Genomic DNA, 24,493 nt, shown 5'->3' with positions numbered 1-24,493 from the left:
CTCATGAACTTTGTAATTTGTGTAATATATTATTCGTACAGAACTCATAAGGCGACAGATATATATATAAATATACATTTTCCTATCTTTTTACAATACAATGTAAAAAAAACAGGAAACCATAAAAATATCAGTACCGAAGTTAGATTTAAATTACATATTATTAGACAATGGTTATTACTGTTAATATATACGAGCCACAATTCTAATAAACTGTCATTAAACCAATCTTGATAAATAATACATTTTTTTTATTACTATTATTTTGATGTTACTTAAAACAAAATTGTCAATTATCAACACCATTTAGATTAGATAGTAGTTCAATTTTCACAGCTTAAATATTTCCTTGACGTCCACAAGCCTGATTAAAATTTCTGGTTCATTATCTTTTGTCAATTGTGGTATATACTGTTGGAGTACGACACTCATTTTATGAAACAGTTCACTATTTTTAGTATCACGTAATTTTTTCCCGAGAGATAAAGCTATATTCAACGATTCCTTCTTAATCCTGATAAACGAAATACCTGCAACAGATATTCATTTTAGTTATCTTTCCTCTTAAAAAAATATAAATTTTATTCTTTATGTCGTTTACCTATACTATACTCCAGTATTTTGTTCAGTTTATCACAAATTTCACTCAGCATTTCTTTATCTCCAATCGATAATTCTGTACTATCCACTTTGAGCAAGGCAAGTTTATCCACAAATAAGTTAAGTGATGTCAACATCGCTACCTGTATAGACGTGGACTGCGTAGGAAATATTTTTTCAAAACGGGTTACAAATTCTACACAATATTTATCTAAAAAAAAAAGGAAAGAGAGATTAAATGTTACAGAATATAAATATTATATGCTAATTCAAACTGCTGTATTTACCTTGAGTTTCCTTGCAAGATGGCCATGCTTTACCGAGTATCCCATAAACGGTTTCATGTAATTTCAGAATGTCCTCATTCCTCTTTACTCTTTCATCAGAGATTAGAGATTCATCTTTATGCGATAGCTATGTTACACAATGGTGAAATAAAAATGTTAAAAACTGACGAATTAAATGATAATCTTCAAATTGACAATAACAATCATATTGTGATTTACGGATACCGTATACGTATATACTTACCGTTCTCCAAAATTCTTCAAGTATATCGCTTACTTCCTGGAACTTGTCAATGTCTAATTCGTGTAAAACAGTACCAAAGGCTTGCAGGGCGTACCGTCGATATTCCAAAGCTTCCTTTTTGCTCTCACGGTGCAGTGCTTGCACTATGTCCGCACAAATTTCAGGGTTTTCTTTGAGAGCTTGTCTGCAATTACAATATTATTTCTTTCTGAGCAACACACATTCTTAATGACGTAAGAATACAGTAGCCATTAACAAGACATAGAATGACTGAATGTCTATAGAAGATTTCTAAAAAATGATACGTTTTAGAAAGCTAAATGAAACGAACTAAATTACATTTTTTCGTTCAAACTTTCCCGTTCTTATTAAACTTAAGGTCTGCTTCCGCCAAAAGATATTTACTTATGTAATTTTTATCTTATGGATTTTTTTCATACTTGCTATTACACGCCAACGTAGCAAGAGCATTTAAAACCCTTTCTTTCCCATCCCACGTTCTTCCACGTAAACCATCTGTCAATACTTTCAACAAGATGTTCCGCGCAGCGGGGTCAATGTCAGTTCCTAATTTTTGGGCTAAAGTGTGAATTGCATTGGCGGCCTGAATTTTCGCAGTCCACGACGACGACTCCAAGGATGAATGTAGAAGTTCTGTTATTGTTTCCAAGTTTTGTTTAATACCGGTTTCAGTTCCGGGAGTTATCTCGTTCCATAGGTCAGTCCATAAATCAACCATATTTTCATTCTCTAATAAGATATCATTCATAAATAACAGAAATCACTTACAGATCAAGCTGTAGAAGCAACTACAAACCTTGTGTCTTTTGCATATGCATCGCGAAGAAGGTGAGTGGTATAACGATATTCGAATATTTTTTCAATACCTCCTGATTATAATTATTCGTAGCTTGCAACGTTTGTCCAATTGCTATTTTAATCGAATCATCTGAAATTTGATATTATTACGTAACATCTTTTCCTCTATAATCTCAGGGATTTACAACGTCCGCGAACCGTTATAATTTCATACGTACCTTTCTCCGTATACCATGTATTAAGCGTTTTAAACAATTTATCAAGACTAGATTCTTTGGCTGATCCCACTACGTGACCAATGGCAATTGCATTATTTTTTCGAACGACCGAATTGCGATCTAACAAACCGTTCATTAAAGCAGACAAAAGTTTACCTGTACGACAAACCGGAACATAATAAATATAATCTAAATTGTCACATTGTGATTATAATAAATTTATAATTTTCCAATTACCAGCGTAAGGTTGCAACAGAAGTTTATGATGAGTACTCAAAAGAATTACGAAATGTGAACAAGTTATCTTTGTTCCGAATCCCACGGTAGACTTTATTAAGTCTATTAGCTTAGGTATTAATTCTCTCAGAATCTCTGTGTCAATGTACTGTACGCACTGCGTTAAAATAAGCATAGAGTATTATTGCAGTGTAAATCTTATGTGGCCAGGCCTCGTTATGAAACTTACTTTTGTTATTGTATCGGTAGCATAATGCCCTTTAGCGGCACTGGCTCTAATACTGTCAATCGTTTCTCGTGTTTCTAACGATGCTCCGTGTATATTGCTTAGGTACGACAAATTTGGACTTTCCGATTCTCCGATCGTAGACAACAGAACAGGAATTAAAATAACCAGAGACGGTTTAAGCAAATCGCCAGCCTTCGTTACTAATTGGGACACTGTTTGCAGAGACACTGATCTTACGGTGCTCACAATATTGACAACCCCAATGTCTAATAATACAGGCAATATTGCTTGTATGACTTCTTCTCCTTCTTTGCCATGAGTGGAGTCGCAATAACGAATACAAACCTATACCGATAATTTTAATGTAAATTTTATGAATAATTAGAGAACTGAAAAGGGAACGTTCACGGAACTTACTCTGCTGAGCACTTTAGCCGTGTTCGTAGCTGCTAGTCTGGTACCTTCGTGGATGTCGTCCATTACTCGAAACAGTTTCTCCCATAATACAGGCGCGCATTCGGCAAGATTGAAACGAACGTTCGCTCTTAACAGATCTGCAAGCGCATTGCAACTACTAATACGCACTCTCCATTCGTGATGAGTTAAATTATCAGTTATATCTTTCAATATTTCTTTATGATATTGTTCGATCTATCAAGGCATGAAAGATTATTATAAATGATCTCTTCCGCACGAGAGACTGAGAATCATTTGATAATAATACTCACGGCTTTGCTTGTCGAGGGAACAATCGTGTGCCAGATATTAGACATACTCTGATGAATTTTGGGCGTCGGGTCGAATTGATATCTGTATAAACGTGGAATTATACTGGGTAAATACTTATTCAACTCTTCATTTGCTACTTTGGCAATAGCTGCAAATCCAAATGCAGCACCTTTCTTGGACGTCCATACTGCGTTGTGATTCGCGAGATGCATAAAATAATATATCAAGTCCGGCTTTTGTAATTCTGTAGCCAGAGAACAAATTTCTCTGTACGTTGATAAATTTCCGCTGCAAGTGAAGTACGATTTGTACAGATGAATTCAAAATATCGGATTTAAGATATGAAAGAAAAAAGCTATTAAATATTTATATCGCACTTTGTAGGTGATTTTCCTAATTGACCTTCCTCGAATAACTTTGTGTCAGCCGTAACTTGTTTTACCCCTTTACGACCTTGAGTAAATTGATTTAAGATATCTGAAATTAATCGTTCTTTCTCTTCTTTTGTACTATTTATGTGTATTACACTAAGTCCCTTCGCTGCAATATCCTGCACTATATCTATAATTAAGGTAATGTGCTTTAGGAATAGACGCTGCAATTATCTCTGGTGTAAAGATTAAAAACTATGGCAGCACTTACCACTATCGTCTGAAAGAAAATCTATGAATGCATGATGCATCATTGGAAACCTTTGCTTAATACATTCCTCCTGAACATTATATTTCAAGAGAGCTAACAACCATACACAGACCGCCTTATGAAAAATAGTAATGATACAAAAAATGAAGAAACCATAATTTCATAAAAGAAATTACCAAATGAATACCTGTCTTAAATTAGGATGCGGTTCTTTGTATATTCGAAGTAATTCGTCTACTGTTTGTATCAGAAGTTCTCTACTAGCATTGTTATAAGGTACTTTATGTTCCTTTGGTAATGTTACCCAAGCATCTCGTCCTTCTATATGTGCTTGTCCCTGAACACAACATACCAAAGCTTCCCCCAAAGTTAAATGAACTTCAATATCTTTCGTCTATAAAATTTACAAAAATACGTGATAATTTTTGTTGTTATACAAGCAGCAATTAGAAAGATTCCTTAATAATACGTAATTACCTCTTTGACCATAGCAATTATTTGGGTTACTATATCTGATGTGTGTGGAAAACTTTCCCCTACACACAAATAGCCTAGTGAAAGAGCAGCCTTTTCTTTAATCTATAAAAATTAAAATTAAATAAAAGATACATTGTTAACTTTGTTCTTAACTGCTCCGTTATTGCTATTTCAAGCATTCACATTGAAATTATTGAATATCAGGACATTAAAGAATTATAATGCAATAAAAATAATTTCTTCATAAAGAACGAACCTTAGCATTTAGTTTTACATTAGTCAATACAGAAAATAGTCCTTCTACGATTGCTTTTTTATTTGGTTCGCTTCCATTCATGTCAGGTATTGGCAGACTGCATGTTTTTCCTAAGATGCCGATGCTTTGAATCGCAGCCTCCATTAACAAGAGTGTATTGTTATGAAGAAAAGTATCTGAAAAAATGATTCTGATATTAAGTTTGAAGATTCTTTTTGTAACTGTATATGTGGCAATACACGTACATATCAGTTTCACAATATTAATATAAGTTTCTAAATTAAGCGAATTTGTGCCATTCTTGCTGGAAACTAATCTTCTTTCCATCATACACGTTAAGGTCAATAATGCTCCATGCTGTGCTTCTAAATTCTTCTTAGTTGTAAGGCTCATAATTTCAGAAATTTGAGTCTCAAAAACATCCTCAGGTAATGGGACAGTTATTATACCATAAACTTTAGCTGCTAACTGTCTTATATCTGGTTTAATAGATGTAATTAAAGTCTGAAGCCACGATAATTCTTTCTTGTAAATTTTTGATACGTATTGTGGAACAGAACCTACTACTTCCAATAAAGCTTGTAGAGAACATTGATCTATATTGGATAAAATGGAATATTCAGTAAAATAAAGTATAGATAATTAATGCCTAACACATAAATACAATTGCTAATTTTACCTGTTGAGGCATGACTAAGAATTAAAATCATATCGAGATAGTTGTTCAATATTTCAGGCTGATGTTTGTATAGATCTTTTAAATATTGTGCAATTAATGGTGTACTTTCGCAAGGATGTTGTAATGGTTCATTACTGATAGTTACATTAGCGCTTCTTGCTAAACAAATGCGAAGATATGTAATTATCTACAAGGAAAAAAGGAATTAATTTTTTTGTAGTACGCATAAATCAATTTTAAACAAATTACCTGCGTGAACACAGGGACACTGAACGGAAGTACTTTACTTTCAACATTAACTTTTCCACTATTGGAGGTAGGCATTCTAGTTTGCATTTTTGAATATATATAAACAATAAGTTTTTGAAAATCTGGTAACACAATTTGACTGTTCTCTTGTTTATCAATCTCGGTTTTGTGGACAACTCCATAAAGAACCTTTATAGCTTCTGTACTTATTTCATGTTTGCTATCACCAGATGCTAGTAACAATAGATAACGAGAAGGTGGATCATCTGGTGGAAAAATACTAGCAGCGCAATGCATAGCCACAAATCTGTAGTCAAGAAAATGGTATATTAAAAAACAATTAATGAGATATCACTAAGAAGAGAATAACTATATACATGATTTAATCAGTGTATACTTGCCTAACATTAGATTCAGGTGATTCAATATAGGTAGATAATAAATCATTCATTGCGGCTATATTAGTTTCATCTTCTTTATTAAGCACAAAACTAGATGTTATGGAAATCAGAGCATCACGTACAGCCCTTCGTAGATCACCTTCCGTCTTAAATATCAAAACCATATTAATAGTTACAGTTATATACAACTCAAGCTACTGAAATTGATAGATATTATTACTTACCGACACAAGTGTATCAAATAAATTACGTAACATATTTGATTTTTTGTTGATCAAAGATGGAACTCTTTGTCCTAGCTGTCCAATAATAGTATATGCCATAATTTTTTGACTATCTTCTCCTTCAGAAATGAATTGCATCATTCCATTTAAAATAAGCCCATCCACATGAACTAATGGTGAAGGGCTACATCTTAATGTATTATGTGAAATATAATATTAGTATACAGAAATATAATTATTCAGAAAAAAATAATTAGAATATATTATGCTTACTGCTGAACAATGTTTAACGTGAATTGTAACGCCATAGATTTCAACTTTGGATTCGTATTTTCTCCAAAAAGCGAATGAAACACTACCTGTAAGTCGATTTATGTTAAATATCATGAAAAACAATATAATCTTATAAAACATACCTCAATGCATGCCATTATAATAGAATGAGGTATAGTTATACGACATAGATAATGCAATAATTTCAATCGAATTCGGGTACTCGCTGGCAGACGCTTCATTTCTGGTTTATATTCTTCCACAGGATCAATACCCAAAAATAATGTGTATAGTGGAGTCGCTAACTGCTTTGAAGACCAATCCAATGTACTGAATATTTATAAGGAAACAAAAATTGAAAGTGCTTAAAATACCTTTTGTTTCAATATTTCTTATATTAAACAACATACTTCACAATTTTTTTCAACTCCAAGTCTGCCATGTTAGCCACACTGAATCTAGTGTCTGCAGCAGCTACTATTAAGTGTATAAAAATGTCTGGGTCTGGGAAAAATCCTCCAGCCAGAAATTTTACAATCCCAAGCTTCGTTTGTTCAAGTTGTTCCGCTGTTGGTGCCTTTTCTCCTATTACACGTTTGAAAGCGTATTCATTTAATCCAGGTGGTACAGGAAATTGTGACCAATCAGACCTACAGCAATAATTTTTTATAGAATCACTATCAACTGGGTTTAATACATAGCTACACAGTGAATAATTTTACCCATATGGTAATAATAGTACGTCAAGCATAAAGCTGAGCAACTGTTTTGCTACGTAAGGTTTATCTTGTAAACCAAGAAGTGATGTCCGCTTATCTGGATCTGTAGGGATATTGATATGACCCAACACAGGCATAATTATGTGCAATAAACTGAAATAATTTTATAAACACATTCAATCATCTAGAATATTTTACTCAGGCAATAAAATATGTAATAACAAATTATTAACAAACCTATCTTGATGAGACAACGGTTTTCCTTCTATAGCATTCAGCACACTTGGAACCAGGTTGGCTTGTCGTTCCATCTCCATCCTAGGATATCCTAGTTTTATATATATAATTGTAAAATTCTATAAATATATAATAATTAATTTTTCTCCCACAAAAATGTAATAACATCAACATTTTTTAAAGACAACATACAATTACAAATGAACTAGCAGCTGGATCTTGATATTGTAATAACAATGCCTCAACTGGTAGTTGAACCTGAGGTCTACTTTTTATTCTTTTATTTATATGAATTAATAATTCCATTACTTTCTTTCTGACTCCTGGCGAGCTGGATAATTTCAGTAAAACTGGAGGCAGAAATTTACAGACTGATGTCTGTAACTGCTCGTCAGTCTCTGCTGACCCCAGTCGAAGAAACACTCGTTCCAATAGAACTAGCATGAAATAAGATATACATAAATTAATTCACAATTATATATAAATTTTTTTCCTTTAATATTAAATAATATAATAATTACATTGTACTTTAAAGTAAATATTATTTGAAAATGCAAAAAATATAACAAAGGGATAACAAAATTATTTAATCTTTGATATTAAGTATTGAATAAAACAGTATCAATGATATATTTGTATTTAAAAACTAACAATAAGTAAACTACTATGCTGTATATTAAAAAAAAGATTATACATCAATAAAAGATAAAATATTAATGAGAAATAAATAAGGGAAGAAAGTAAGAATGTCATTTACTATCATTTAATTGACAGATAGGAACACGCATAGAATATCATACTAAAATACACGTTGAACCATAAAATTTATTACAAAATACAATTTTGAATCTGAACTATAAAAAAAACGAAGTAATATATTTGAAGTTGCTTTCTGCAACACAGCATGACAACTAATTTTCTACTATGGACAATAATTTTCTTATACTGTTGTAATCATTACCGATTTAAATTTTATTAAATGATCCATAACATAGTTAATGATACTAGACATGTTCTGAATGGTAAAAGAATTTTTAAATGAAATAATTTAAGTTTTTTTTCAGAGTACTTACTAAGCTCGTCTGTAGCGGCTGCCATTTTGCAATAATGTGCGCAAGAGAAAGCGAATGACAGCGATTGACAAGAAATATTACCGGTTTTTAGTTAATTGTATTGTATGTTGTTATTCGAATTGAAAAATTATTATCACTTCACATTCCCTTTTATAATTCGAGCTACTTTCTATTACGAACGAAGATTTCCAATTTTTAATATTTATCTATGGAACGTTGAGGGTACTTAACCCATTTGCATCATAACTCTACTTAAGTTTCTGTGTTCAGACATTAGCGGTTTCAACTGACGATTGGCCCGTGTTACCGCACGCGGCCGTATATTGGCAGTTTATATTGTCATATGCGGAATATTCCGCGGGTGGTCATAAAAGAAAGTCGCGGCTCGCGGACTATTCCGCGCTCGGTAATAGGAGACGATCGTCATGCGCAGAATATTTCATTTACGGATGCAAACGGGTTGACTGTAGAATATTCAGAAAATCTTATTTCAATTATTATTAAAGTATTATCAGATATGTTTCATACATTTTTAGTGAAAGTATCATGAACAACTTTTTCTGAATCATTGATAAAATTACTGTGCCCTACAGAATGATTATAACCTAATAAATAAGTTTATAGGAATTTATGCAACGAATTTTATCATAAATAAATGTCAATAAATGAGTGACCTTAAAAATATATCTTTTAAGAGAAATAATATTTAAAAAATAGTCACGAAATTGCCATAGACGATCGCCCAATCAACGAGCTTGAATTTATCAACTGCAACCTGTCGTCTGCTTTCAGCTGTTGCTTAAACTTGAACCATGCTTCTATTTTCGTGACCTCCAAAGTTTGTCTTCTTAAAATTAGAGGTCAAAATCAAACCAAACGCGTTAGTCTTAAATTTATCACAAAAATAATCTATTGTACAGTGAATCATATTTAAACATTCTTTTCCTGTGGAGAAAGTTTGCGTTAGAATTTCGTTTTATTTGATGTTTCGGTTACATTTTTCTCCTGTTCTTTCGGAATGAAAATATAATATTTTTCCTATTGAAAAGTTAGCAGAGTAGTCAGGTATGGAAAAAAATGTACAAGATGTCCACAGGAGAAAATTGTAATATGTGTTTCCTAAGACGCTGTTGTAACGAGTTTACATTGCATGTTTTAGTTACACGAGGGTAAAATGTTAATTAGAATTTACTTTGCATTTATTAACCCGCTATATACATAGATGATGTATCGTTACAAATCAATTTTGCATTCATACATGTTTCAATTTCTAACAATTATAGTTGCATCGAAACAGGTTTCATGCACTTATTTAAAATTCGTATATTTTTTTGTACAAGCTTTACAGCATTAACATCACGATCATCTTTTTTATAATTCAATTTAATAGACGGTTTACTTTAAATCTTTTCTTTTACATACGAGTGTTGTACAAATATAATTTTGTAATATTTGAAAAAAAATATAAAAAATAAGTAATATTGTATTTTAAATGTAATTATTTTGTATATTTTTATATACAATTAATGTACATTGAATGAACAAATAAAGTAGTTTTGTAATATACCGTCTTCTTTTTATAAAATAGGATAATAAATGTTAATACATTTCTTGAATGTCAGTTCCAAAGAATTAATATTTTTTTTTATTGGAATTGATTAGTGAAACTTATAATCTGTTCTACATATATATACACATATATCTTTGCATTTGTTGTAGGAATCAGACTAAATGGCCTTTGCTTAAGTAAAAAAAGAACAACTGTGATAAGAGCTGTGATAATATACAATTAATTTAACGAATTCGTTTCGCTTAGTAACAAGTGATTTCAGCCGTATGATTCCTTTATTTTGAAAATGGGTTCTGTGCTTGCAATAAGTAATTTTTTACGAGATACATCAAAGGCACTAATCAAGAAGCTTAGGAGCATTCTTCAACGTATTTACAGTTGTCACTACTTAAAATGTCTTTGCTATTATGTAAGTTTCAACAGATAATACCAATAATTTCCATTAACTATACACATTTGTATCCCTGGTCATGATTGATAAGGGGCTCGTAATTCATTTAATTACCATTTGATAATGTATTGTCTTAGTAACACAGTTAATATAATCCAAATGACCCAATTGAAGGTCTTTAACATTTAAGGATGTTACATATGTGTAATCTGTTTCCTCAAATATGCAACCATTTATCCATATGATACAAAAGAACAATATTTAGTGAAATGAAATTCTAATTGTAACAATTTTTTTCACATTTTCAGACTAACACTTCAATGGTAGAATAATAATCGTAATAATTTATTTGTTAAAATTGGTCACAATTAAGTTGGGTAGTAGATATAAAACCGTAGTAATAAATGTACAATTAATATTATATGGTAGGAAGTCTGCTTCTGTCTTTAGTATTACAAAGAGGTAATCCAAGCATTTAGATGAGAATAGCTTATGGCTTTGTGCATGTTCGCGCAGCAGAACCTTGTAACATAATATGGTTCTTGTACGCTTACTAACTGCTTTGTGCTGCTAGCTTATATTAAGGGAGTTGTGGCCTAAGTATTTATCCATTTGCTGCATCCCACGTGTAAGTACTAATCTCTTGAGGAGCAATTTGTCTTACAAAAGTAATACGTGTATTTAAATATACTTTTAAATATTTTAATCATCGTATTTATTAATAACACGTCCCATCATTTCAGTGTATTTTTTAAAACAAATTTTTCGTTTATTTTATATTTAATGTTTATTATCTTAAAAACTGTTGTGTTGTGCTGTTAATAAGGATTTTTAGTGGTGTAATAATATGGTGTGTTAAAAGATACATGTTACAAGAGCATAAAAGTATAAATTAAAATTTTGTTATATGTAATATGTATCTGTTACAATTGGAATATATGTGAAAAATATTAAATGTTCTATAAATTACAAAATATTTGTTCTCTTTCTAGGCAATAACCGAGAATATGACAGAACATACGTCATCGTCTCAAAGTTTGGACTCTGAACAGATAAGAGTCTTAACTTTAAATAATGGAGAACATCTTGATGGTATACTATATAGATTAAAGAAAGGTATGTAATTATAAAGAAATAAATAATAATAATTGTATAAACACTGTTTAAATATGACATGTTTTTTTACAGGATGGAGAGTGGAATTTCGATTAGGCGCTTCTTTGCTTGGGAAGACACTTGATCTATTTATAAATCATCCTTTGGAGAAAAATCAAAAATTTGAGAGACATACATATTACCCATTAGAATGGTCAAATGAGACAGCTAGTATATGTTTATCTTTAGCTGGTTCATTTCATTATTACCTTACAGATCCTAAGTAAGTATCAATATGCACAAAATGTTACCATTAATCCATGTGAAATATTTAAATGTTGAATGTTTTAGTTCCGAAGGTGTAAAACCAATTGCTTCTGGATACTTGCTAGTTGATCCAGAACTTAAAATTGGAGAACTTGGAGAGACCCTACCATTAGATTGTATTCAGTGTCAAACTGTTTTGGCCAAATGTTTAGGACCTTTTTCCACATGGGAAGATAAGCTTTTAGTAGCTCGGAATTCTGGATACAATGTAGTCCACTTTACACCTATTCAGGTAATATTAATTTGCAATGAAATAATTCATTTCTATATAGTGTATATGCATATGTAATGCGACGTATATTATTAAAATTACGATTATTTTTCAGGAATTGGGGTTCTCTAAATCATCTTATAGTCTTAGCGATCAATTAAAATTAAATCCTTCCTTTAACGATGACGATAAACTAGTTACATTCGACGATATTGAAGAACTCACGAATAAAATGCGTAATGAATGGAACGTAAGTCACTCAACTTCATACACTCAGAATTAAATTTTTTCAACGTTATCTATTTCAGATGTTAAGTATATGTGATATCGTGCTGAATCACACAGCCAACGAAAGTCCTTTCTTAGTATCCCATCCGGAATGTACATATAATTGTTTAAATAGTCCTCATTTGCGTCCTGCATACATTTTGGATGCGACATTATTTGAATTGACAGTGCAAGTAGCTGCTGGGGAATGGGAATTTAAGGGTATTCCTTCAGTAGTCGAAACTGAAGAACACCTAAACGTAAAGCAAACAGATTATACTTATTTATTCGTATGTAACAGCAATGAATTTTGTATATTGATTATTTTTTAATGTTTTCAGTCAATTCGTCATGCACTTCATACATATTTTCTACCTCTTGTGAAAATACAAGAATTATATATAGTAGACATTAATGAAACTATTGCTGAATTTTTAAACTTGGCACGAAATCAGATGCCTCAAGACATTACTGAACCGATATTGGAAGACATCAAAGTGATAAGAGACCCAAAATTCCGTAGATTAAAGGCAACTATAAATATGCAACTAGCATTACAAAAATACAATGTATACAGGTATGCCATTTTATATTTAATATAATTTTCTGTTATTTCATCATCATATTATTATATGATTACAGAGCTGACTGTTTTGATGAAGAAACTCGTCTAAAACGTTGCGCAGAAGATTTAAGGAAAAAGTTACAGGAACTGAACGACGTAATCATTAACGAAGTACAAAATCATTTGAACGCTGCGATTGAGAATACAATTGCTGGTATAAGATACTTTAGAGTACAACCTGATGGACCAAAACTTAAAGAAATAAGTGAAAGGAATCCTCTTGTCCCTAGGTATGTCTTCTGTAGATGAATCTTGTTACGCCCAAAATTGACTCTTTTATTTTAAAGATAGTGTATTATCATCACAAATTATAATAAAATTTTAGATATTTTACTGACTACGGAGCTCCTCAAACGTTGAGCGAGAGGGAAACAACAATGTATTCGGATGCGGGATGTTACCTTATGGTTCATAATGGATGGGTAATGAACGGTGATCCTCTGAAGAATTTTGCAGATCCAGATTCCAATGTTTATATAAGAAGAGAATTAATTGCTTGGGGTGATAGCGTAAAATTAAGGTAATACAATTGTTAAAATGTTATTAATTGGTTGCAGATCTTTATACAAATTGTTTATCGACGAAATTACGGAAATGAAAAGTAACAAGAAATTTATTTCTTTTATTAATTTTAATTACAGGTATGGAGACAAACCAGAAGATTGTCCATTCTTATGGCAACACATGACTTCTTATGTTGAACAAACAGCTAAAATATTCGATGGTATCCGTTTGGACAATTGTCATTCAACACCTATCCCGGTCGCAGAGGTGAATACACTTGATAAAAAATTTCAATCGTATCTACAAATTTATATAAAATCTCATTATGCTTTTACTATTCTTAGTACATGCTTGATGTTGCCCGCCGAGTCCGTCCAGATTTATACGTTGTCGCAGAACTCTTCACTAATTCTGATCAAAAGGATAATATATTTGTAAATCGTCTTGGTATCACTTCTTTAATTCGGGGTGCGTAGATTTATTTTTAATTTAGAAAATTATTTTCATAAAACAAAATTAGCGTTACTATGTTTTTTTTTAATTTTCGAAACAGAAGCGATGTCTGCATGGGACAGCCACGAGGAAGGTCGATTGGTCTACAGATATGGAGGTGAACCAGTCGGAGCGTTTATGCAACCACGTAAACGACCCTTGGTACCGAGCATAGCACATGCACTTTTCCTGGACCTGACTCATGATAATCCTAGCCCCGCAGAGAAGCGTAGCATATTTGATTTACTTCCAAGTGCTGCACTTGTGTCGATGGCCGCATGTGCCAGTGGCAGTAATCGTGGATACGATGAACTAATTCCTCATCATGTAAACATTATTCCATCTGTTTGACATTTTTATTTAAATTATTTGTTAATTTAATTTACAAGGTCCCGTTGATTTTCACAGATACACGTGGTGGACGAAACAAGACAATACGCTTCTTGGACAGACGATGAAGATTTGATAGATGGTGTTGGGCTGGTAGGTCTAAAAACAGGCATAATTGCAGGGAAGAAAGCGTTGAACGAGTTACATTATAATCTGGGTCAACAGAAATTTTCTCAGGTATATCGATATTATTGTATTCATAATTATAAATCACTTAATGTAAATAATTAAATATTAATTATCAAAATTGTAGGTTTTCGTTGACCAAATGGACAGTGACATAGTAGCTGTAACAAGACACTCTCCAACAACCCACGATAGCGTAGTTCTCGTTGCCTTCACAGCATTCAAACATCCAGATCCCAATGCTAATGATTTGAGAAGACATGTAAAGCCGTTGCGTGTGGAAGGTGTGGTAGAAGAGATCATTTTAGAAGCATCTTTGTCTCATGTAGGAGTAAAGTAAGATTCACTATTTCTTTTTTTTTATTGTTCTTAGTATATATTTCTTAATTTCATTGGTGATGTATTGGGCGTAGGAATGGAACTTCACCTTTCCATTATCCGGAAAAATATACGCAAGACGAAACGTATATAAACGGTCTGTCTGAGTATGTTTTAAGTCTCAAAGAACACATACAAATCTGTGATTCAGAAGCATTGGAGAAAGTTGATTCTGGAGATCCTAAGATCACTCAGCTGAACTTCGTAAATTTCCAACCAGGCTCTATTATTGCTATTCGGTAAGAACAATTTCCTATATTTTTGTTTATACTTTTTTTTCGTTAAGATATGTCTGTACATTTACATTTTTTATTTCAGAGTATCACTTCATGCGAACATAAAGCCTGCTCTTGCAAAATTGCACAACACCATCTCAATAATAACATCATCGAAGAGTTCTGATTTACGTGTTCTAGCGTCTCGTATGGACTTGGTAGATTTGAATAAGGCTTTGTATAGATGTGATCAAGAAGAACGTGATGAAACTTCAAACAGATTTGGCGTGTATGATATCCCTGGATACGGTCCTCTTGTCTACGCAGGGCTACAAGGTAATTTATTTGTACAGAGCTAACACATGTGGACTAATCAATTAGTCCTCGGTAATCAACGTGTTAATATCGAATAATTGTTTAGTTACAATAACTTAAAAATATTTCTTTTTATTTTCAGGCATCATTTCTCTATTAGCGGATATCCGTCCAAACAATGATTTGGGTCATCCAATGTGCATTAATCTGAGACAGGGTAATTGGTTAATCGGTGAGTCTCTTTATTATTCATTATTAAAATTTGCGCAATATTAAAATATATACGTATGCAGACTACACGTGGCAACGGCTAAAGGAAGATGATGGAACCAGATCCCTTGGGGAATGGTTGGAAGAAGCTACTGAGCCATTCAAATTGATACCTCGTTATTTAGTACCTAGTTACTTCGATGTCATAATCGTGAACGTTTATATGATTCTCCTTGAACAATGCTACAGTTTAATGTCAAGGTATTTATTATATATATATATATATTTATAATATTTGCATTTTTTTGTATTTACATTTAATCATTTCCTATGATGATAGCTTCGTGAAAGATGGGTCTACTTTCATTAAGATGTTGTCCCTGATTTCAATACAAATGGCAGCAGTAGTAAAATCCGCTCCGTTACCAGACTTGTCACCCAATTTAGATTCTCCTAAACCAACAATTAAACAATATAACGGAGAAAGTGAACAACTGTGCATGACATTGTCCGCTGGCTTGCCGCACTTTACAACCGGTTACATGAGAAATTGGGGAAGAGACACATTCATTTCTTTAAGAGGGTTACTCATACTAACAGGAAGACATGTAGAAGCAAGATTTATCATTCTTGGTTATGCAGGAACTTTACGACATGGTCTGATCCCTAATCTACTTGACAAAGGAAAGAATGCCAGGTGAAGAACGGAATAATTACATTTAATAGTTTAATAGGTTATCTAGAAAATATGAAAATGATTATAAATTATGAAACGTTGTTTTAGATACAATTGTCGAGATTCTCTGTGGTGGTGGCTATACACGATTCAGTGTTACATACAAGAAGTACCGAATGGTTTGAAAATTTTAACTGATAAAGTTTCCAGATTGTTCCCAACTGACGATTCACCAGCATTGCCTGCAGGACAAGTAGTACGTATGATTACTCCCCTCTAAAACAGTTTATAAATATATTTATTACGTGTAATATATTTTGCAATGTATTTTCAGGATCAACCATTGCACGACATTATCCAAGAGGCTCTGTCAACACACTTCCAAGGACTTTGCTTCAGGGAAAGAAATGCCGGAAGACAAATTGACGAGCAAATGACCGACCGTGGTTTTAATAATCAAATTGGAGTGCATCCAGAGACTGGATTCATATTTGGAGGAAATGACGCTAACTGTGGTACTTGGATGGACAAAATGGGATCTTCTGAGAAAGCTGGCAATAAAGGGAAACCTGCTACACCAAGAGATGGTTCAGCTGTAGAGATAGTGGGACTCAGCAAGAGTATTCTGAGTTTCTTGGCTGAATTGTACAAACAAAACCTTTTCCCTTACGGCAGCGTGCAAAGAAAGAACCGCGATGGTGAGGCAAAAGTTTATTTTCTTCCATATTTTTATCTTTTATACGTATCGTTATTCGATTCTTCATTTTTATTTTCTTTCTTCCTATTTTAATGTAATGTTTCATAGGATCTGTCGTAACCTGGAGCTACAAGCAATGGGCGGACAAAATTTCATTGAACTTTGAAAAATACTTTTATGTCAATGAAACCCCAACTGAAAACGAATTAAAGCCAGAGCTAATCCATCGCCGTGGGATTTTTAAAGATAGCCATGGTGCGACACAAGCATGGGCTGATTATCAGTTGCGACCTAACTTCCCCATCGCTATGGTAGTTGTAAGTATTATAGTTATACGATTTATTTTTCTAAGAAAACGTATAGTCGGTTTTAACTGTACAGTATTAAAATACTATAAATTATTATTCGAACAGGCTCCAGAATTATTCAACCCGCAACACGCATGGACGGCATTAAAGAAAGTTGAAGAAATTTTGTTAGGTCCACTTGGAATGAAGACATTAGATCCTGCTGACTGGGCTTACAATGGATATTATGATAACTCTAACGATAGTGGTGACACTAAGTTGGCCCATGGTTGGAATTACCATCAAGGCCCTGTAAATAACATATTCACTTAATTATCAAGTATTTATCGTCCTAAAGTACCTTGTAATAAAAATAACTGTTTATTCTATTCGATAGGAATGGGTCTGGCCTATGGGGTATTTCCTTCGAGCTCGATTATACTTTGCCCCATTAGTTGGTGGAAAAGAAGAATTGCTGCGTACGATTGAGTCAACCGAAACTATTCTCTCTCGACACTTCATAGAAGCTTCCACGAATCACTGGAGAGGCCTTCCTGAATTGACTAACAAAGATGGCGAATATTGCAAAGACAGCTGCAGAACTCAAGCTTGGAGCGCTTCTGCTATACTAGAGGTTTACATCAAAATTATTATATATTTTTAACATAAGCACTACCATGAAATCTCTAACATAGAACTCTCTTTATTTTTCATAATAACATAATTCACTCCTCCGTGTACACAACCCTCAATATTTTCGGTTTCAGGTTCTTTACGACTTAGATAAAACAAAACGGGAGTTACGTTCCGAAGAAGTTGAAAGAGCTAATTGATACAGTTTTGCGTGTGTTCACCACCGCCAGTTACACTTAGAACATTTGCGACTAGAGGAAGAACGTAGGTATAGAAATAGGGAACACGACGACAAATTGCATCATTCGAACACCGTCGTAGGTACACAACGCACGGAGACACACGCATACGGTATTTCGCACGTAGAGAAAACAAGTACCCCACCGTGCAAATTTATAACCGCTGATATCATTTCTACGAATGAGGGTTTGTTCTCGATCCACGAGTCCGAGGAAGACGGAGGCGGGTTAGACGTCAAGCACGAATACGTATCTCCTGCTTTCCTTAGCAACTTAGAGGCAATAGAAACATTATCGAACACCACGGACCTTTCAACGAAATCAACCGGCGAAACACAGAAACCGGCGCAGGCCATCTACGGAAACGAATCCTCGAAATACTCGGGCAAATTTTTAAACAAGTACCAAGACGAACCGATCGATCGCAGCGATACGCTCTCAAAAGAAAACGCGGAGGTCAATAACGCTAATGTAAAGTATCCGATGAAGACAGACCACGTTTACGAAGAGGTTAACGCATTCGAGTGTGACATAATGGATTATTACGAAAAATATAGTCCGACGACCGCGAAGACTCTAATAAATACGTTGTTCCTTCCTCGACAGAAGATTTGCAAACAATGCGCCGACTTGCAGAACAGTCCGGTGTACACCGACCAATTAATATACGGAAAGAAATCGTTGCTCGCCAGGGAAGTCCATCTGTTTCAACAAAACGACACTTTATGCTATAAATATTCCCCGGAGAATGGTAAACGTGACGGCACATTATTCTCGCAATACGATAATACTCAGCACCGCTTGTTAGTTTATAATTGCGTGAAGACGAACGCATCCAGCATATTTTATTCTTACGGATCGGTTAAGGACACCTTCGACATGAAAACGGCACTGGCGCCGAACATTCTACTCGCCGGCAACCGAACGAAGGGTATAGTTAACACGGATTTGTATCACCGCTGCGCAAGCAACTTTTATACAAGAATGTCGAACAGCGGCGTCGCGCCCGCGTTCCGTATAAACCACAATAACATTCTGAGCACCATAAAGCACGTCGGTTACGACACGGACCTGCAGAACTGGATGAACTATCGCAACGACGTGTTCCGATCGCACGGTTTCAAGCAAGACGATATGATCGAGTACCGGGCGAACAGGTCCAGTTTGTTGTTGCTGGAACCGTTGCTGCTGATGCCGGAGTTCACGAGACCCAGAAACGGACACGGGAAGAATCGCTACGCGCAATCGGAGCATATGAAAATAGTGAAAATAGTAATTGCTTACACCCTCTCATTTTTCATCATAGCAACGATTACATTTTACATAGTTTATTTCACTTGAAGGTAATATTATTCGTTGGGAATACGAATTGCATTAAGTAGCATCGTTGGGAGTTCCTACTTAAGACGATTGAACGATAAATTGAATTTCGGTTTCTAACTTAGAATTCAGAGGATCGGGTAACAAAATTTATAGAGATTTCAACGGAGCAGTGATAGAAATTCAAGTTTGAGAACGTATTTTTCTTTTTTTTTTAAATTGAAGTAGGAAGGATCCCTTTTAACTAAAAAAAAAAGGAAAAAAAAATAATTCTTTTAATTCACTAGCATTCGGAATTTATTAACTTGTTCCTGCTTTCATATAATCATGTAGAATACACATATTTCACTAGGAAATTGTACTTCCGCAATTTTATTAAAAACATACCAGTACAAAATTGTATAAAAAGAAACGAACAAATTCTATTTAAGCCAAAAGAAAAGTTTCAACGTTTTTAGACGTATGTGTGATATCTATTCTTATACATTTTTAACACGTGCACAGGAATTATTATAACGAACATAAATCAGAGAGCATATTTTGGGATAATAAGCAAAAGAGGTTGTTGAGATTTGTAACTGTGTTTTTTAATACATTGATAACATATTTATTAGCAAATGCCGTTAATATTGCAGATATAGTTTGGACACATATTTTCTTAAATGTTTTCATATCTGTATGAAATATTTGCAATAAAAGTAATATACATAATTTTGTTTTGCATAATAATGGAATCATTATTGAGTTCTTCCTCCTTTTAATCCTACCTTTTATCTTTTCATATTTTATCTAGCATAAAGTAAAGTAGTTTATTGAACAACGTACACGTATAATATATAATGATAAATAAATTTCTCTGTAAGCGTTATTAATTAGACAATACAAATATTTGCCTACTATTTACAAAAAATATTCTTGTTACCAAAAACAAATAAAATCCTATGTTAACTTTATTTAAAATATAAAACATCGAAGCTCCAAAATAACAACATTGAACGATTCACGTTCATAACATAGATAAATCCCTGTTTCTGTTATAAATATGCAAATAATTTTATTTTTACGCGATATCGATAAAATCATAGAAAATGATTTTTACTTTCATTTTCTAATAAGAATTATAAGCAGCCAGTTATTATTAATTACATTGTTTCAAATGATTCAGTGCGTCATTTCTAGTTTTTCAAACTTACAATAGAAGAGCAATCATAAATATTCAGAATTATCATTCTTCTATTGTTGTTTTATTATATTTTAAATAATGTATAACTTTCTGTGACTATTAACGAAGAAACACATCCGTAAATATTACACATCAAATTTATAGTACCGTGTTGTTTTAAATAAAAAATAAGATCGAGATCAATGAAATCCACAATTTATGTATACCTCAAGTTTTTCATTTATATAATTTAGTACAGTAATATAGATACTTTATATTAATTTATGTATGCTACGTCTATGGGTTCATTGTTAAAAATATATCAAATACTGTATGAAATTTAACAGTTCACTAAAACTACTGCGGATTAATAAACCTATTTCTACCATTCATTATTTGAACAGTGATAAATGTTTCTCAATAATACGAATATACAAACGTAAATAACGTAAACCAACATTCTGAAAGTTTCAGCAATTAAATTATGTATACGTACATGTGCATCCTATTTTTACATAAAAATTTTGCAATAAATAATGGGAACGCGTGGATTAAGACTTTTTGCAATCGCACCTTTTAAAATCATACTCTGACTGATACTTACTCACGACAGTATAATTTTGTTATTTCTATTACACGAACGTAAAATCATCGTATTCACAACCTCTGTATTAAAAAATTCTATTTACCAAGAATAGATAGATTAAATGTGAGTATTATTAACTATAAGTAAATTCGTTTAGTAATTTATTACTGGGCAAATACTAAACAGTATCAGATTTATTTTTAAATATCGTCGAATAGTCCTCTCGGTGGAGGTCCTACGCGATTTGTGTTTGTATTAAATGCTCTTGCATTGTCTACACGCTCTTCGTAAAAATCATCTACCTGATAGTCCCTATCGAAACTATTGTTTGCACCATAGCCGTCGACACCGGAGGTCATACCGATATAATAATCTGCAGGATCAAAATCACGTAGCAATCCAGCTCTCGCTGATTCTACTGATTCGTCTCGTTTTAAAGGTCGCACTGTAACAAATGGAATTTATCATTTAAAATCTAATGTTTACGGTGTTAAACGCAAGCAACATAAAAAAAAAATGCTTTTAATGATCTTAAGCGTTACAGATGGGAAATTTGTTGCTTTAAATAAAGAAAACTGTTTTCTGATTATTTTTGATCTGCAAATACATTCGCATGTTAACTTTTCTCATTCATTTTGCGTATGTATTAGATACCTGTATCGGTACTTTGCCGTGACGTTCTGTAACGAGACGAAGTTGCAGAACTACTAAATCTTTCTTGAAACTCGCGTCTTCTGCACATCGAATCTTCAGCTCTTTGTCGCTTGCGCCTCTCTAAAAACAATCGAGGTAAAAAAGACATGTTACAGTACTCAACAAAAATGTTGAAAATAAATATAGAAACACTATTTTACCTCGTTTTATTAATTCTCGACCTTCTTCGACAAGATCTGTTGTGAACTCATCGTCATCGAGAAACTGTTGGAATCCTAGCATAGAAAGTAATCTGCTTCCTATGCTAAAATACGTCGCTAGGCAGAATGCCAAAATAGCCATTGGAAAGTATACGTTAAATCCATCTGATATTATAGAAATAACATCCATGTGACCCATTACCTGCATAATTAAATCGAGGTATAGGATTTATTAATTAATAGAATGTAAAGATTATTTAGTATTTTTTCTATGAACTGACCTGAGTGTAATAAGTTTCCAATATATGAGTTTTTATTATATGCGAATCCATATGGATAAGACCTAAGAAATTCAAGCACATAGGTGGTGTCAATCGACATAACATCATACCACTGAATATTAAACTGTATTCATTAGTTTGATGATGCGGCGCCAGGTAATACAAATTCAAAACACGGATTTTTAAAACCGTTGAATAAGCACAGTAACAGAGGTATGCAATTATCAGCGTGGATAGTAACTGAAAGAATTATTTTAATTTTAAAAAAAAGGATTACATAAAAATAAATAAGCACATATTTAGCGTTTGTTACCCACCTCGATTGTAAAATAATCGTAGTTCTCCTTAGCTAAATTCACAAACTGAGCAAACAGTGACAACACTGGAGATTTGTTGAAAAATGTTACCTCTGACCATACAACAGCTACTGAAAGGCAACCAGCAGTGATAGCTGCGATTTTTTGGACGTAACTCTTTATGACGCATTTCCAGTACCACTCTGAAGATTTTTAAAATTTATAAACATTAAATAAGAATTAAAAATTCGTATTGTATACATACCGATAACTGGATTATAAATAATGCGAAGTGGAAATGATCGATGTACAGGGAAAGTAGGTTTGAATCTTTTGTCATGACTTTCTTGATTCTTTGCTATATCTTCTAAATCAATTATTTTATTAACCAGAATTCCCCATTGAGTTTCTATACGTTGTAAAGTTTGTAACGCTTTTATGGTCTATGAAAAAAAAGCCAATATGTTAATATCAATTTACGTATACACATGGAGATATATATATATATGTATTTGAATGACAGACTTGTCTATGCAAACGAATCAATGATTTTTCAGACGGTGTGTCAGTTGGTGTGTCATCAGGTAACTGCCTCCTGTTCATTCTATCTTTCAATTCTGCAGGAATTTTTTGGAAAATTGTCTCCAAGTTACAGTGAAACGGATGACCTGGTCCAATGGACACTGTAGCAGCTTGTAACGACTAAATAAAAGAATAAGTAATTGAATAAATTGTAATAAGAAAATTGTTATGCATGCACTGTTCCAAATATCACCTCAAGTATATCATCCACTGTTTCTTCTGCCTCGCATTTGTCTAAACTTAACTTAGCAACTTTGAAGTAGCTATAATTTAATGTATACCCAGGTTTACTAGCATTCCATAATCCACGTGGAACTTCTACAAGTGCATATCCAAGAAGTAATACTAATAAAAACAGGCCCCATGTGTTTGATGCAGATGATGCTATAGCCTTGAGTTTTTGACTATAAAGTGTAAAAGTAAATAAGAATTGTTAATGAAATTAATTGAGTGACTCAGCATAAAAAGAAATAAATTGATTCATAAAAAAAATTGTCCTCATTTTAAGAAAATTTAACTAATGATACTCTGACTGCATTGGTAATTGCAAAACTATATATTAATGTAAGATATTTACCCATCAAGATCTAAGCCAGGTTTCAATGCTATATATATTAGGAGAATGCCACATATGAACAGATAACTTCCATAATATATAGCATTATCAATCAAAGCAGACTTCAGTTTTCCTTGAACAGTAAAATCTCCTGCTTTTATATATGATTGCATAAGCGGTAATATTAACCATGTCAAACACTGCGACGTCCAATATACAATTCTCCATAAATTTGGAAATACATTTTCTGGAACATTAGGCCAGGGTTTTTTACAAATGTGAAGTGGTATTGATGTTGTGCCATCAGGAGTCACTTTGGTAATATTGTGATTGTTCTGTTCAACACATTGTCTAAAGACAGTCTGCAAACATGTATAATAATATTAACTTTTATTATCTTTAATCATAACAGCCTTTTTTAATAAAATCTTACTTACGGATGAAACATCTAAAGGCAATATAAATATTATCAATAGTGAAAAATACCATGCTATTAGCACGGAAATTGTAACAAAGATGTGATGTCGAAAAATATTCCCATATTTATATAATAAAGTTGCAGCAAGGCAAAATGCTACTATAATTTCTATCAAGAATGCTCCAAGAATCATTCTG

At 33.0% G+C, this 24,493-nt stretch overlaps 3 protein-coding genes across 20 annotated transcripts; 1 reads left to right on the top strand and 2 right to left on the bottom strand.

Annotated features, from left to right (window-relative positions):
* Positions 1 to 6: 6 nt before the first annotated feature.
* On the bottom strand, positions 7 to 9,417 carry LOC116435124 (proteasome adapter and scaffold protein ECM29). 2 transcript variants are annotated; one of them, XM_076368104.1, is made up of 28 exons: positions 9,315 to 9,417; positions 7,713 to 7,957; positions 7,521 to 7,639; positions 7,287 to 7,436; positions 6,975 to 7,214; positions 6,708 to 6,894; positions 6,565 to 6,650; positions 6,292 to 6,481; positions 6,068 to 6,213; positions 5,667 to 5,973; positions 5,418 to 5,604; positions 4,984 to 5,334; positions 4,739 to 4,914; positions 4,483 to 4,584; positions 4,193 to 4,399; positions 4,006 to 4,120; positions 3,741 to 3,924; positions 3,363 to 3,651; positions 3,052 to 3,285; positions 2,635 to 2,979; positions 2,406 to 2,562; positions 2,169 to 2,324; positions 1,949 to 2,080; positions 1,572 to 1,881; positions 1,132 to 1,315; positions 888 to 1,014; positions 602 to 811; positions 7 to 530 (listed from the first exon to the last, which is right to left on the bottom strand). In XM_076368104.1, exons 2-28 carry the CDS (start codon positions 7,824 to 7,826, stop codon positions 331 to 333), a joined length of 5,205 nt encoding a protein of 1,734 aa, XP_076224219.1. In that variant the 5' UTR covers positions 7,827 to 7,957; positions 9,315 to 9,417; the 3' UTR covers positions 7 to 330. The 2 variants fall into 2 exon arrangements, with proteins under 2 accessions (XP_076224219.1, XP_076224218.1); XM_076368103.1 differs by lacking the exon at positions 9,315 to 9,417 and adding an exon at positions 8,594 to 8,923.
* On the top strand, positions 9,291 to 20,272 carry LOC116435132 (glycogen debranching enzyme). 17 transcript variants are annotated; one of them, XR_004236695.2, is made up of 27 exons: positions 9,557 to 9,762; positions 10,313 to 10,572; positions 11,547 to 11,670; positions 11,743 to 11,932; positions 12,001 to 12,208; positions 12,303 to 12,437; positions 12,496 to 12,714; positions 12,796 to 13,031; positions 13,097 to 13,309; positions 13,405 to 13,599; positions 13,721 to 13,850; positions 13,928 to 14,051; positions 14,137 to 14,402; positions 14,484 to 14,642; positions 14,719 to 14,927; positions 15,005 to 15,208; positions 15,288 to 15,520; positions 15,642 to 15,731; positions 15,793 to 15,970; positions 16,050 to 16,406; positions 16,494 to 16,641; positions 16,720 to 17,083; positions 17,191 to 17,399; positions 17,496 to 17,681; positions 17,767 to 18,003; positions 18,137 to 18,266; positions 18,324 to 20,272. XR_004236695.2 is itself a non-coding variant. In XM_031994394.2 (26 exons), exons 2-26 carry the CDS (start codon positions 10,450 to 10,452, stop codon positions 18,200 to 18,202), a joined length of 4,803 nt encoding a protein of 1,600 aa, XP_031850254.1. In that variant the 5' UTR covers positions 9,291 to 9,473; positions 10,313 to 10,449; the 3' UTR covers positions 18,203 to 20,272. The 17 variants fall into 17 exon arrangements, 16 of the variants coding, with proteins under 16 accessions (XP_031850254.1, XP_031850329.1, XP_031850318.1 ...); XM_031994394.2 differs by lacking the exon at positions 9,557 to 9,762 and adding an exon at positions 9,291 to 9,473 and having other exon boundaries at positions 18,137 to 20,272; XM_031994380.2 differs by having other exon boundaries at positions 9,508 to 9,658; positions 18,137 to 20,272.
* On the bottom strand, positions 20,141 to 24,489 carry LOC116423847 (LMBR1 domain-containing protein 2 homolog). The gene is made up of 10 exons (XM_031969511.2): positions 24,316 to 24,489; positions 23,900 to 24,240; positions 23,516 to 23,726; positions 23,266 to 23,442; positions 23,006 to 23,183; positions 22,762 to 22,943; positions 22,445 to 22,684; positions 22,164 to 22,365; positions 21,964 to 22,083; positions 20,141 to 21,754 (listed from the first exon to the last, which is right to left on the bottom strand). Exons 1-10 carry the CDS (start codon positions 24,487 to 24,489, stop codon positions 21,510 to 21,512), a joined length of 2,070 nt encoding a protein of 689 aa, XP_031825371.1. The 3' UTR covers positions 20,141 to 21,509.
* Between the last annotated feature and the right edge of the window lie 4 nt (positions 24,490 to 24,493).

The sequence above is a fragment of the Nomia melanderi genome, chromosome 5 (assembly GCF_051020985.1).
Source record: "Nomia melanderi isolate GNS246 chromosome 5, iyNomMela1, whole genome shotgun sequence".
NCBI classification, from domain to species: domain Eukaryota; kingdom Metazoa; phylum Arthropoda; class Insecta; order Hymenoptera; family Halictidae; genus Nomia; species Nomia melanderi.
The sequence above is the reverse complement of the archived record's forward strand: the minus strand, read 5'-3'. Positions and strand labels throughout refer to the sequence as shown.